The 16,068-nt window shown below is 40.3% G+C and overlaps 2 protein-coding genes across 3 annotated transcripts in view; one reads left to right on the top strand and one right to left on the bottom strand.

Annotated features, from left to right (window-relative positions):
• The window catches only part of tmem131l (transmembrane 131 like), a 316,682-nt gene that overhangs the window by 179,536 nt on the left and 121,078 nt on the right, over positions 1 to 16,068 (top strand). The gene's annotated exons all lie outside the window — the stretch shown is intronic.
• LOC109916662 (transmembrane protein 131-like) overlaps positions 1 to 16,068 on the bottom strand; it is a 77,172-nt gene that overhangs the window by 17,171 nt on the left and 43,933 nt on the right. For both annotated transcript variants that reach the window (XM_048601670.1, XM_048601676.1), the window contains exons 4-5: positions 12,754 to 12,819; positions 1,482 to 1,605 (exon numbers count right to left, since the gene is read on the bottom strand). In XM_048601670.1, coding sequence (XP_048457627.1) covers positions 1,482 to 1,605; positions 12,754 to 12,819 — 190 coding nt within the window. The remainder of the gene's footprint in view (positions 1 to 1,481; positions 1,606 to 12,753; positions 12,820 to 16,068) is intronic.

Below are 16,068 nucleotides of genomic sequence, written 5' to 3'. Positions count from 1 at the left end.
ATGCTGCTTGGCCTGCTGTGTTCATCCAGCCCTGCACCTTGTTGTCTCGGATTCTCCAGCATCTGCAGTTCCTACTATCTCTGATTCACAATCCTAACCACTTGGAACAGCTCCTTTCTCCCACAGTACTGCTGTCAATGTATCATGAATTCAAACGCGTTTCTCCCATACCAAACTTTGAGCCACAACATGTCTGATTTAGCACATGGACAGCTAAAATACATTTGATGAAATTACACATTCAAGCTGGTGAGCAAATTAGACTCCATGGAATAAAAGGGACAGTATCAGCAGGATAACAAAATTAGCTGAGCGATAGGAAGCTATTGTGGTAAATGGACACTTTTCCAACAGAAGGAAGGTATGTAAGAGAGTGTTCTCCAACACTCACTATCCTTTCACTTTTTGATACATTAATGATCAGTACTTGGTTATACAAGGCACATTTTCCAAAATGTGAATGACAATACTTGAAAGCATGTGAATGGTGATAAACTTCAAGAGATATGGACAGGTTGATGGAAAGGGCAAACAATTAGTGGGTGAAATTTAATGCAAGTGCATGCTTCAATTTGGTAGGATGAACAAGGAGAGGCAATATAAAGTACAGGATACAATCCTAGAAGGGATGTGCTAGAGAGGAGAACCTTGGAAGTACGTACATAAACTAATGAACGCGATATACCAGGTTGAGAAAACATACAAGATCCTGAGTATTATAAATAGGGACAAAGTATGAAAGTAAGGAAGTTATCATAAACATGCAGAAATCATTGTTTCGACCTCAACTGGAGTATTGCACTGGCCACCATACTTTCAGAAGGATGTGAAGGGATTACAGAGGGCACAGTAAAGACTTGGAAGAATGGCTCCAAAGAGGAGGAACTTTAACTATGCTCATGGATATATAAAGATTGAGCTGTTTGTACTAATTGAGGTGAGATTCGATTGAGGTGTTCAAAATTAGAGATTTAGACAGAGTATACAGGGATAAACTGTACCCATTGGTAGAAGGATTGAGAATCTGACGCAGATTCAAAGAGAATTGGATAAATACCTGAAACCATTTGCAGAGATGCAGAAAAAGGCAGGGAAAATGGGACTGTGAATTGCTCTTGGAGAGAACCAGAATAGATAACAGACCAAATGGATTCCTTCTGTGTTATAACCATTCTGTTATCCTTTATCTTACTGTCATTGGGGAAAAGAAATTAACTCTTATAGGCCACAAATTTATCTCAATGACTTGTTTGGATGTTAAAAACTAATGACCAAAAATGTTCAGATTCTTTTAACCACTACATATAAATTCTTTCAATTAGCTTCAACACCACTTTGAAAATCTGGGATGAGTTTGACTCTTCAATGTTTAGTCAAAGACTCTCTTTGGTCAATCGTGTTGAATAAATGAACACTGATACATTTTTTTAAAAAAGGCAAAATACTGGCAGAGGTTGTTGATGGTCACTTGCAATACTTACCATGCTATCTACAGGTGGCAGATGGAAATGCCTACTCAATGTAAACACTGAAACCAATACGACTGGCAATTCCCAGCTTGGGTTCTGTATAAAAAATTCTTTAATCCTTGGCTGCCCGACTGGCCTAGAGACAAAAGGAGGGAAAGTAAAGCAAGGAACTTGAAGTTAGTTTCTGGGTCTGACGTACACCAATAAAATGTGAGTAATGGAACTAAATACACATCAAACTATTAATTTATTACCTGCTGTTTTCCTACATTACAACAGTGATTACACTTCACAATTATTTAACTGCCTGGGAGAAGAGAAAGATTTAAAAAAGACATGGAGGCAACTTTTTTGTATACAGTGGTTTTGTGGGTACAGTGACAACATTTAAAAGAAGCATGGATAAGAATATGAATGAGAAATGTTTGGAGCAATATGGGCCAAACATAAGCAAATGGGACGAGTTTAGTCTGGGATTATGGTCTTGGGACGTTTAGGTGGTCATGAAAGACAACCTACTCATTCAAGTCATTGAATACAGAACAATATCAAGGGACGGATCAACTTGGCAGTAAAGTGGCAAATGGGGATCTGCAATCAAGGTGTGTGCAAAGTGATGCATATGGAGTTAGCAAACAAGGCCTGGGACCACATAATAAATGTAAGGACACAGTTGAGGAAGAACTGGAGGAAGCTGGAGTACTTGTCCACATATCCTTAAAAGTAACAGGGTAGGTAGAAAACACGGTTGAAAGGGCATATGAAGATATTCGCCTTTATTAGCCAAATTTTAAAGTGTAAGAACATGGAGGGTAGCAAAATTTTGGAAAAGATCTGTAGCTCAGGTTGTGGGTGAGGCTGTTGATTTGCTCACTGAGCTGGCTTGCTCTCATTCAGACGTTTCGTCACCATGCTAGGTGACATCATCAGTGAGGCCTCCGATGAAGCGATGTTATTCTACTCCGCTTGTAATTTATACTGTTTGGTGTGTTATGGTGAGTAGTGTCATTTCTGGTTTTGATCTGTATGGATGTGTGTATGGGGTCCAATTCTACATGTTTGTTGAGTGCATCATGGGTGGAGAGCCATGCCTCTAGGGATTTCCATATATGTTTGGTTTGGGCTACTATGGTTACGTTGTCTCAATTAAACTGATGGCCTTCATTGTCTGAGTGTACCGATATTAAGGAGAGTTCATCATGCCATTTCGCTGCTAGTTGATGTTCGCGTATTCTGATGGCTAGTTTCCTTCCTGTCTGTCCTATGTAATGTTTGTGGCAGTCGTTGCATGGTATTTTGTAAACCACGTTGGTTCTGTATGTTATGGGAATGGGGTCTTTAATCCTTGTAAGTGTTTGTTGTAGAATGGCTGTGGGCTTGTGGGCTACCATAATTCCTAGTGGTCTTAGGAGTCTTGTTGTCAGTTCTGATATGTTCTTGACATATGGCAGTGTGGCCAGTGTGTTAGGGTGTACTGTGTCCTCCTGTTGTCTGTTTAGTAGACATCTGAGGATGAAGTTACGGGGATCAGTTTATAGCGAGGATTTTGTATAGGTACTCTTCCTCTTTCCTGCATGGTTCTAGGGTGTTGCAGTGTCCCCTGGCCCATTTTAGTAGTGTCCTAATGCAGCTTTGTTTGTGGGCATTGGGGTGATTGCTGTGGTTTACAAAAATACCATGCAACAACTGCCACAAACATTACATCTGACAGACAGGAAGGAAACTACTCATCAGAATACATGAACATCAACTAGCAGCAAAAGGGCATGATGAACTCTTCTTAATATCTGTACACGCAGACAACGAAGGCCATCAGTTTAAGCTAACCACAGTAGCCCAAACCAAACACAGACACATGGAAATTCCTAGAGGCATGGTTCTCCACCCATAATGCAAATCAACAAACACATAGAATTGGACCCCATATACAAATCAAAACCAGAAATGACACTACTCACCATAACGGACCAAACAGTATAAATTCCAAGTAGAGTAGAATAACATCGCTTCATCAGAGGCTCCACTGATGAGGTCAACTAGCTGGTGACAAAACGTCTGAAGAACAAGCCAGCTCAGCGAGCAAATCAACGACCTCACATGGAGGCTATGCTGGAATTATATAAAAGGCTAGTTTGGCCAGAGCTGGAGTATTGCAAATAGTCTTAGTTGCCAAATTACAGGAAGGATATGCAACTGCAATAGAGGGGCTATACAGCAGGTTTACAAGGACATTTCCAAGAATGGATAATTTTATCTGTGGAAAGGGATTGGAGAGGGAAAGGAGGCTGGAAATATTCAACAGGCCTAGAAGCCTCCATGGAGAGAGCATTACTACATCAGTCTCCTTTCACTAGAACTTGAACCCAAACTGAAAATAGAAAATGCATAAGGCATCCGTTGCTGAACCTATCCCATTTTCATTCTGTTGACAAAATTAAAATCATGCATGATCTAGTATAGGCAGATGATTTGCTTCACTAAGTTACCACACAGGCGAGTAAAGTTGAAAACTGTCTCAAACTTGTTCCTGCTTAATGGCACAAAAGGTCTTGTATTAGGCATATAATTAAATTTAACCATGCTTCAGTGTTTCAGAGAATCTTTTTGAAAAAATCTTAGCTGTTAGAAACTGCAGATAAAACAGCAGTATAATGTTTTACAATTCCGACAGCATAAACATGGCTGCAATGTTTAAAACTAAATACTGCATTTATACAGTACATTTCATATATTTAGGATGTCCCTAAGTACTTCTGAAGTGTAATCATTACTGTCCTATAGGTAAATGTAGAATCCAATTTTTGCACAAACGGCATTGAGACTAATGAGCAGATAATCCATTTAAGGTGCTGCATTTGGGATAAACGTCAGAGAGGACATGATTTAATGTGTTTTTTTTAATTGGTTTGTCTGCATTGGAGTAGATGTCTGTTTTCTAGATTTGGTATTTCGCAGGTTAACTGCACACATCACTTTTTCCTCAAAAGTTCCAAAACATAAAAGATCATTTAAGTTCACAGAGATAGTAGGAACTGCAGATGCTGGAGAATCCGAGACAACAAGGTGCAGGGCTGGATGAACACAGCAGGCCAAGCAGCATCATAGGAGCAGAAAGGCTGACGTTTCGGGCCTACATCCTTCATCAGAAAAAATTATTTAAGTTCACAGGGTCATTCTGAAGTTATAATTAGTTAAACGTGTTGCAATGCTGCCTGCATGGAAACCACAGGCACTGTTGATAACCCCTAGGAGTCAGTTGCTGGATTTTTCTTTTACATTCACTAGCAACATTTTATACCATTGGTAAGAGATATTTTTCTTGCAAATAGCCCTAGGAATGTCAATCTACAATGAAGATTGGCCAGCCATTGTTCTACAAGCAGATCCCAAACTGAACTGTTTGTGATGTGCTCAGTGGTTGGGCATCCTCACAATCCTCAAAATTTAAAACTAGGTCATTTGACCCATTGAGTATGCTCTGCCATTCAATAGAATCATATTATTCTGATGTAGCCTTAACTCCGTTTCCTTTACCATCCCCAACGCTCTAGACTCACTTGTAGACCAAAGTTCTAAAGGAATTAGGTCAGGAGTTAAGTGGCACTGGCAGAATGCATTGAGTATCAACAAGCAGGTTATTCTTTGGAGTGCCCTTTGGTTGAAAGGTTAAGGACCCTCTCCAGCATTTTACTGATGATCAAGAGTGACTGATAGGGTGGTAACTGGCTGGGTTGGATTGGTCCTGCATTTTGTGGACAGGACATACCTGTGCAATTTTCCACATTCCCAAGTTGATACCAGTGTTATAAAGGTACTTGGCTAAGTGCACGGCTAGTTCTGGAGCTCAGTTATTCATTACTTTGGCCAGAATGCCATTATGGCCCACAGCCTTTGCAATATCCAGTGTCTTCAGCCATTTGTAGATATCACGTAGAGTGAAAAGAATCGGCTGATAACCAACATCTGTGATGAAGAGAAGGCAGAGTTCTTCTTCTGAGTGAAGATGTTTGCAAAAGATACGGCTAAGGTATTTGCATCAGTAGCTCTGCAATAATCGAGAACAGGGATATTTGTGGAACCTCCACTTTCTATTAGCTGCTTTGTTGTCCACCACCATCCACATGGATGTGGAATGACAGCTGAACTTAGATCTGATCCAGTAGTTGTAGGATCATTTAACCGCACCCATTACATGCTGCTTGCCACACAAGTAATGTTGCATTGCAACTTCACTAGGATGGCACCTCATTTGAGAGGAATAGCACATCATGGACACTTAGTTTTGAGTTGCTAGATCTATTCAAAATTATCCAGCATGGTCAGTAACAGTGTTACTGAGCCACTCTTGGTCATGGCCATTAAAGTCCTGGTGTATAATGCGCAGTCTTGCCATCCTCAGTGCTAACTGTTAAATATTGCAGAATACAGATTCAAGGTGGCCCCATGGAAGTGTAGATGGTAATTAGTAGGTGGTTTCGTTGCCTGTGTTTGATACGACACCATGAGACTTCATGGGGTCTACAGTCTGTGTTAAGAATTCCCAGATCAACTTTCTTCTGACTGTGCAACCAATTCTGGTGCATCTACCCTGTCACTAACAGGTACCTAGGGATGGCAATGGCCATAGCTAGGAGATTGCAAGAGATAATTCCATGAGGGTGACTCTGTCAGGTCATTCCTGAAGTAGTCTGTGGGGCAGCTCCCACACATTTTGGCACAAGTCCCTAGATGTTAGTATGGAAAACTTTGGAGGGTTGACATTATTATTTATATTAATATTTATTATTAATATTTCATTGAATACTCACATTGAAAGGATTGTTAAACTTGGATCATTTGGAGCAATGAGGCGGTACCAGGACTTGGTTTTTTCAAGCAGCTCCGAAAGGACAACGTAGAACACTTGTTTAAAAAGGCAAGTGCTAGAAATCACATGATTTAAGCTAACTGCTTGGACTTTTTTTTTTGAAGTCACATCCTAAATTAACTACTTGGAGTTCCTAGAAGTCACATGTCTGAGTTTCTGTCAGGTGTGTGACTGAGATTGCTTGGGTTCAACTGGGGTGAAGCACAAGGAGGAGATAAGGCCACCAGCTCAGAATCAGCTACCTTCTTGAGAAGCACTTTCAAGAATTCAGTTTCAGAAAATCACAGGTAGCTATTTTCCCAGAAGACGACTTCCTCTTCGACCTCCCTGAACAAACGGCATGTGAAGAATCCAGTGACAATCATTTGTGATTAGTAACTTGTAGCCATGTAGAAACATTTTAGACTGAAGGAACTGTGGAAAATTTTGTATCTTATCCTTTAACAAAAAAAAAAAGCAATAATTTGTGGCCAGCGTGCTTTGTACCCCCACCCATTCCAACACATCTCCCTCTGAATTGACTGCACTGTGCTCGCAGATCCAATCCTGACTTTGTCCTCAAGTTTGCTGACAAGGATGGAGGTGCTGTTGTCTGGCGTACTGATCACACATTGCCGAGGCTGAGCACCATCTTTCAGACACCTCCTTTTATCTCCCCCTGGACCACGACCCCATCATTGAACACCAGGTCACCGTCACAATGGTCACTAATCTCAATTCATCCGGCGAGATCCCGTCACTACCTCCAAGTTCAGTCTCCCAATCCTCGCTTCTCCCTCCTTCCCAAAATCCACAAACTGGACCCATTATTCCTGCCTGCTTCTTATTCACAAAATTGATCCCTTCCTACCTTGACACAAATTTTCTCCCTTTGTCCACTCCCTTTCCATGTACATCTGTGATTCTTCTGATGCCTTGCATTAGTTTCAGAATTTCCAGTTCACAAGCTCCAGCCACCTCCTCTTCGACATGGATGTGCAATGCCTTTACACGTCCATCACCCATGAGGGTGGTCTCAGGACTCTCCACTTCTTCCTAGACAAAGGCCTGAACTATCCTAATCCATGACAATCCCCTCCGCCCAGCCAAGCTCGTCCTCATTTTAAGTCCTCCCACTTCCTTCAGGTGAAAGTTATACCCGTTTCTTGGGGCAGTACATGGTATATTCGTTTTGCCAGTTCTACTTCAGTCCCCACCCACAACTCTTTCTCCAGTGCAATGACATCAATGCTGTTTCCCTCTCTCATCCAGAATTGGAAAACTATCAATTGTGCTTCCAATTTCCACCATGCTCTCAACTTCATCTGGTCCATCTCTCACCAGCCAAGGCCCCAGACACCCCTTCCAGGTGAAACAGTGGTTTATCTGCACTTCACAATCTAGTCCAATGTATTTTCTGCTCACAATGTGGTCTGCTCTACGTTGGGGAGATGAAGCAGAGTCTGGGCGACTGCTTTGCTGAACGCCTACATTCAGCCTGTAAAAATGATCTTGAGCTTCCTGTTGCCTGACGCTTCAGCATCACCACATTCCCTGGCCAACATCTGTGTCAGGCTTGCTGCAGTGCTCCAGTGAAACTCTCAAGCTGGAAGAACAGCATCTCATTTTCCACTTGTGAACCTTACTGCCTTCAGGGCTTGATATTAAGTTCAACAATTTTAGGGCTTGAGCATCTTCTCCCAAGTCCTTACCCTAACTACCACACACCAGGCCTTGTTATCACATGGCTGCTACCACAAACAACCCACTGCCCCTACTGAGAGACAGTATGAACTGCCGATGCTGGAGTCTAAGATAACATAGTGTGGAGCTGGAGGAACACAGCAGGCCAGGCAGCAGAACAGGAAAGCTGACGTTTCGGGTCAGGTCCTTCTGAAAGGTCCCAACCCGAAACGTCAGCTTTCCTGCTCCTCTGATGCTGCCTGGCCTGCTGTGTCCCTCCAGCTATCCACAGTCCCTATTAGCAGCTATTAATTCTCCCAGGCTAACCTTTACCCATTTCTTTGTCTGTCCAACTGTTTTTCTCTCTGGGCTCCATCCCCAACTATTGTTTACTCCTACTCCCACCCATCCTTACCATGTATACCAGCCTTTCCCCAGCGACAATCAGCACTGAAGGGTCACTGGACCAGAAATGTTAATTCTGCTTTCTCTCCACTAATGCTGCTAGATCTGCAGAGTTTTTCCACCAATCTGTTTGTGTTTCCTATTTCAAGCAAGCACAGTTCTTAGTTATTTTTAAATCTTTTTCACGGGTTAATTCCAGAAGGGAAAGTTATCTATTTTTTCTTAAAGTTTTGTTTGTATCACATGTGCATGTGGGGATTTCATATTTCAAACTGTGTATCAGATATCATTTTTGTCACATAACTACTTTGTTATATTAAAAAGACTTTTGTTGTTTATTAAAGAAACCTGGTTGATGGATCTTATTTTGAACCTAATAAAGCATATAAATGGCAATTGGGTAAAATACTTGGAATTTATATTGTGACCAGTGCAGTGATGAAATCAGAGAAAGATAGTTATCATGCCTCAATGGTATAGCATGCTAGAAACCAAGCCCCACTAGACACTCATAAAAGTTATAGATTTTATCAGAATTCCCCAAGTTAGACTCAGTATGACAGAAAGCACAGAGCAAACACTTTACGAATAAAATAGATTCCAACTACAGATAAACAATCATGAACAGTTGACAGATAACTCCAGTAGTTATAACAAACTCTTAAACCCCTTATAAAACTCCCCCCTACACACACAGACAGACAAAAAAAGTTGTGTTAATGATGGAGGGATAATTAAGGATGCCCTCGACTACAATTCTTCCATTTCCTGCACTTCTGCCCTCAAACCCCCTATCCCCAACAGCAATAAGGATAGAGTTCCTTTAGTCCTCACTTAACACCCCATCAACCTCCGGATCCAATGCACCATCCTCCAACATTTCTGCCACCTTCAATCAGACCCCACCACCGAAAAGACATTTCCTTCCCCACACCTATCCACTTTCCACAGGGACCGTTCATTCCGTGACTCCCTCGTCAGCTCTACACTCCCCAATTCCTCCATCACACAGATAACTTTCCCTGCAACCACAAGACATGCAACACCTGTCCCCACACCTCCCTTCTCACCGCTGTCCAAGGCCCAAAACAATTTTTCCAGATCCAGCAACAGCAGAGATTCATCTGCACGCCATTCAACTTTATCTATTGCAAACATTGCTCCAGATGTGGTCTCCTCTATGTCAGGGAGACCAAATGCAGATTTGGAGACCAGTTCACAGAGCATCTGCGCTCAGCGCCCAACAGCCAACCCGACCTTCCGGCTGCCATCTATTTTAATTCCCCCTCCCACTCCCTGACAACATGTCCATTCTTGGCCTCCTCCACTGTCAGAGTAAGGTCACATGTAAATCGAAGGAACAACACCTGGTATTTTGCCTCGGGAGCTTACAGCCCAATGGCATTAACATTGGCTTCACCCACTTCAAAATCCCTTCACCCCCAGCCCTATTCCAAGCCCAGCCCTAACCTGACCTGACCTGTCTATCTTCCTACTCACCTATCCACTCTACCCTTCCCACTGACCAATCACAATAGCCCACTATCTACATTCATCTATCACCACCCCACCTACCCTTGCCCCACCCCACCTCCTCCATTTGTTTCTTGGCTCCCCTCCCCCTCCCCCAGTCCTGACAAAGGGTGTCACCCAAAACATGGACTCACCTGCTCCTCGGATACAGTCTGACCTGATGTGCTTTTCCAGCCTCACATCTTTAGACTCAGACACAGTGCAACCAGTTCCTCAATTTATGAAGGTGTCTGACTTATTGATTAAAAATTTACAAAACTGATGAGGAAAATAAAAGGGATAACAAGGTGTAGAGCTGGATGAACACAGCAGGCCAAACAGCATCAGAGGAGCAGGAAAGCTGACGTTTCGGGCCTAGACCCTTCTTCTTCATTTCTTCTTCAACCTTGTTATCTCAGATTCTGCAGCATCTGCAGTTCCTACTATCCCAGGAAAAATAAAAGCCTTTCTTCAGGCTTTAGATGACAAAGACAAATCCTCTTTTTCCAAAGGTTCAAAGGGTTCTCACTATCTTGTTTACATTCTCAGTTGAGACTCAATCACATAGCTGCTTGCAGGTAGAAGCCTTTGTCATTGATCTGTGGACCAATGACTAGTTGTTAGTGAGCCACTTGTTGTCAGCTAATCTCATTTAGTACACACTCACTGGCTCCAGTTCGTCTGCAAGTAAACTTCTCCCACTGGTTGTAAAGGTAAACAGCACCCACAATGAGTGCCAGTTGCCTGCTGTTTAAAAAAAAAGTGTAGCAATCCTTTCCACAATTCTTGGGAAAAGCACTCAAAAAATCATTTTGGTCGACAATCAAAAATACAAAGAAAAGGGATACTATCTTCACAGAGCTCTTTCCCAAACTTCGTCATAAAAATATTAAGAGGACACTCCAGATAAGAGTGATGCAATGTTCACTTACAGGAGAAACTGCTGATTTTTGAACTCAAACACATTAAGTATCAAAACAAAATTTTGCAAACTAGTTTGGAAGCATAAATACTTGCTTACAAGGTAATATACTGTAATTGCAGAACTCAAAGTAAAACAAGGCAGGCAACTAATGCATTCAAGTAAAACTTTTTTTTTTAAATTAGACCGACGATAACCAACAACCAGTCCTGGTCTTCCCACATAGATGTGACAGTCAAGAAGGCACAACGCCTCTTCTTCCTCAGGCAGCTCAGGAAATTTGGTGTGTCCACAAGGTCTCTAACAAATTTCTATGGATGCACCCTTGAAAGCATACGGTCCGGGTGCATTACGTCCTGGTACGGCAGTTGCACTGTCCAGGATTGTAAGAATCTACAGAAGGTGGTCTGAGCTATGCACACCATCACGGAAGCCAACCTTCCGCCCATGGACTCTATTTACAAGGCTCACGGCTGCAGAAAGGCTGCCAAGATCCAAAAGCCATCACACCCTGGTAATGACTTCCTTCAACATACAGAAGCCTGAACACACGCACAAGCAGGTCCAGGAGTAGCTTCTTTCCAACTGTTATCAGCCTGTTGAATGGACTCGAGCCTCAAATAACGTAACCTGCAATGTAACTTAGAGGCGTATAAGTCTTTTTGATCTGTACATCCTTCACTTGCTGTGATCTGCCTGCACCGCTTCTAAACAAAGCTTTTCATTGTATTTCAGTACATGTGACAATCAATGTAAATCAAGCTTTATAAAAAAGTAGCTGAACAAGTGAAGCAGAACAGTTAGTGCATTCTAGCATTGAGTTTTGAAAGCATAATACATTAAATCCAACTTAATTTTAAAGAAAAAGCTGATTGCGAATAACCTAGATCAAGGATAATAGGTGGTGACTTATCAATATGGTGTTAGTGCCTACAAGGATGTAGTAATGTCATTAAAACAGAACATAAAACAGAAGATGCACGTCCAAGTTTTATCATTCTTTCATTCCCCTTCTACACTCCAAAAAACATGCCCTGAAACAACCGAACTGATATTTCTTCTAAATTAATATATGGAAGAAGATGGTCTCTCATCTATGCCATTTTCAGATTTAATCAACGTTAGACAAATTAACATTATCTATTAATTCCTCAGAATGATTATGAAAATTGAACTACTGATGCTTTAAATCTGGAGGGATTTATCCATCTGGAATTGATTTCTACAATGCAATGTCTTGAACAGAACCTCAAACATTGCAAAAACAAGTTAGCCAAATCTAAGACTGAAAAGGTGCTCACTGATGTAATCGAAAACTTGAACAGAGGTTGATTTTCTAATCACTACAATGCAATTCTTTTTCTTTCCTCACCAAAACTTAATATGAAATGTATTCCCTTAAATACAGTACCAATGAGGCCTCCTGACTTCAGTATTATTGTCAAGTAACTGAGACACCCTTGCTATCCTGCCTCAAAGTCACTAAAACGAATTATCTGTTGATTTTGACATTCCTGTGGGAACTTGCTGCATGCAAATTGGCTGCTACAATTCCTACATTAAAACAGTAACTTTATTTGCTGTAATGCACTTGGGATGTCATTAAAATGGAACATAACAATGAGAGGTTCTACATAAACAGATGCTCGTTCTTTCTTTTAGAGAGCCACTACTTAAAGGGTTCCACAACATCATATCGAAAAATGATTTTATATTAAATCCAGAACTAAGCCAATCAATATACTGATAAATGCAAACTATGATGGTAACATTCATCATTTAAAATGTTGTACACTGCTGACTATATATGACTATATCAACTATATTTCACATCACTTAAAGATATACCAAACAGCATCTACTTGACATCTCCTAACATACATTAAGGCATTGTAGCTATTAATAAAAACACTTACTGTAAACCAAAATCCAACAGTCGAGGTTTAAAATGTAATGTGCTTGTACAAGGCCCATTTGCAGAGCTGAAAAAGACGACAATGAAAAGAAGTAAAACTGTAGATGATGCATGGTACAATCTGACATGTCCTAGATGCTAAACATACGAAACAATATTTAACCAGTGTAATCTAAGGTCAATGTGCTGCTAAAATTGTGAACTAGTCTTGGCATAATGCGCATAAAATAAAAAGTGCCCTTACTTATAATATGCTAAATAAGTACTAAGGCTCAATTTGACAAAGAAGCATACTAAAACTGTACAGATTAAATTTTGCCTTCACCATTCCCATTGGAGAAAATTAGCAAAAAGTATGCAAAAGTTAGTCATTTTAATTGATACTTACCAAATTTCATGATGGCATGACTTTCAATATCAAATGTAACAGGACAACTGAGAAAATCAAGCTGTTGCCTCAATAAAGCTGTGATTTATTTTAAAATTGATACTAATCCTGAATTACATCATTAACTTCTGCAAAACAGTAGCTGTTTGCAATTGTATTTTGATATCAGCAATCAATTTTACAGGACAGTAATAAATGATACCAATGTACATTGCTGCTGTGTTTCAATGCTCTTTTAATATTTTTACAAGCTCCAGGAACTTATAAAAAGGTTTACTTGCATCTAATCTGTCAGTGGTTACCATTCAACTAAACGTTTCACTGCACAGAAGGAGAGCATTGACCTGTGGGAAGTATTCTGCAAGTGACTAACCTGAGTAGATCTCTCACTTCTTGGATGGAGGCACAGCATCTAGTGCATGGTATGAAATCATCAACTTAGCAATATTTTCTTCATAATGCATTCTGCAAAGCTTACTGCATCCATGTATCTAATCTGTAGAATGGAGTCACTGCACACTTAAATGTTTAACAACGTATGCATGTGCACAGTCCCCCATCATTTTTATGCAAGAATTATTAGTTTTACAAGTAAAACAAGTTGAAAAGCATAGACAATTGTATACGATTTTGGAACGAAATAAATGATATTGCATAATATGCATCAACTATTTTTTAGAAAAGGAAATTTCCAATAGCTAAGGCAGCCTGTGGTTAACTTGTTCAAAACCTCGTGTTACAGTTATCAGCGCCTACAAAGAAATGTTATTTTCAAAAGCTTTTAAAAGTACTTTTCATTTTAAGGTTTACCAACAGATGTCCCTCTGAAACTAACCGCTAAATATGCTGAAAATTGAATAGCCAAGGTGTCAGATCTAGCATCAACATTTTAAATGTTGCACTTTTTTGGAGTTTCTGATTATGTGATATAAACATTTTGGTTTACATAACAATTTTAATGCTATATTAACAGTTTTTCACCTGCCAAAGTTACAATAAATTTCTTATTACATTGTTCTGCAACTCAACATCCAGCAAATGCAGTGTTTGCAAGCCAACAAGTACTTTCAGCATTAATTTAGCAATCCTAAATTTAGCAGTGTCAATGCATTAACACATTTTTCACTATTCTTGGAGAGAGTTGTACTGATGTGTAGTAAGCACACTTTGTGCAACACCCAAGTGTAATTAAAAGGCTAAATATATATATTTTTAATAGAAATTATGGGCTTGTTATGCATTAACAATTTATTAGCAAACTTTTTATTTAGCAGAAATATGTGCAATTGTCATTCAAATTATCCTGAAAATAGAAATTAAACCTATTATTAGGTACACATTATCATACCCACGTATCCAAATCTATACGAAAATATGTCACGTATGCAGCATATTATACTTTACTGGCACAGTAAACATTCCACTATCCTTTTTTTTGGGGGGGGAGAAGTGGAGGGATACCAGTTACATGAGAAGTACACTAGTATTTTTTGATTACAAAATCTTAAATTTACTCGCTGGGTTCTAGAAACTCAGCATTTCATCACGGTTATCAACAGACTAGTATTTGCATCTTGAGCAGTGGCCAATGTCAAGGGCTGAAGAGTGGGGATTTAGGCCTAGTAAGCCTTTTGAATAATTTTTTTTACATCTGCCCGCTTGCAGGTTTTCCTTATGCAAAAATTGAGAATGTGAAGGTGAGCGTGCATTAGAGTTTGCGCAATAAAGCAGTTTCACTATTCAACAAGTTTCAAGATATTTTCAAATAGTTTGGCAGCAGTCCACATTGAAACTCCTTCAACCTGCTCCCCTCGTCATCACTTTCCACATCTTGAAAATTAGGTTTGCCATGATTCAAAACACTGTCTGTGACTGCATCTGTATATAACAGAATCGAACTTGTCAACATCCAGCAAGTTCATCTCTAGAAAGGTTTTTCACTGGATTTACAGCATTAGCACAACCAATTCCACGACTTCATGCACAGTTTTAATTGGTTTGTTTCTTCACACACAAAGTCCTTCAAAAGTTACTTCCTCATCGGACAATTCTTCTTCAAATATGACAAGAAGCCATAGGTTTCACCAGCATCTTTGCAGAGTTTCATTCTTCACCTGGTTCCATGAACACACCACGTTAATATGGCATCTTCGATAGAGTACTTGGACTGAAATTCATGAAATTGTCATGCATGGTTTGTCAGCTTTCTGATGATACCACATTAGTAAAATATTTTCAAATTTCGGATCACACCCTGATCAAGCTTGACACACTGGGGGAGGAGGGAACACATTAATTTTTGCCTGGTTGCATGAGAATATGGGTGCTTGGGTACTGAGTAACAGGGAATTTACTATAAAATCTCACATTATGCTGTACATACAAAACATTAAATCTTTAGCAATTGGGGTCTCAAGGAAGAGATAGGAAAAAGGGAAAGTCAGAATTTCCACAGGATTGTAGAGTGACTCCTGCTGCAACATGAGTGATCATGGGCGTCACCTTCAGCAATAACTAGGCTTGACAGAAACGCCTTTCAGAATTAAACAGCTCACTATCAAAATGAAAGTGATGAAATGCAAAACCAGACAATTTGTGTTGGTGAGGTAATTTGATGCATTCAACAAAACTACAGAAATCACAGAAATTTACAGTGGATGGAATAACCATTTGGCGATTTGGAACAGCAGTCATGCTCAGTCTCACAGGCCTCGCGCCAGTAACTCTATAACACCCTCATGCTCATGTTCCTGTCCGAAGCCCTTCAAAAAGTTTTGGAATCAGCTTCCACCACCCTTTCAGATAGAATGTTACAGATCCTGACAAGGTCAGAAATCACATGACACCAGGTTATAGTCCAATGGGTTTATTTGAAAACACCAGCTTTCTGACCTCTGCTCCTTCCTAAGGTGTAGTGTGAAAGAGGAG

This window comes from Rhincodon typus, chromosome 1 (genome assembly GCF_021869965.1).
Source record: "Rhincodon typus isolate 14 chromosome 1, sRhiTyp1.1, whole genome shotgun sequence".
NCBI classification, from domain to species: domain Eukaryota; kingdom Metazoa; phylum Chordata; class Chondrichthyes; order Orectolobiformes; family Rhincodontidae; genus Rhincodon; species Rhincodon typus.
Note: the sequence above shows the minus strand (reverse complement) of the source record. Positions and strands in the feature narration are given on the sequence as shown.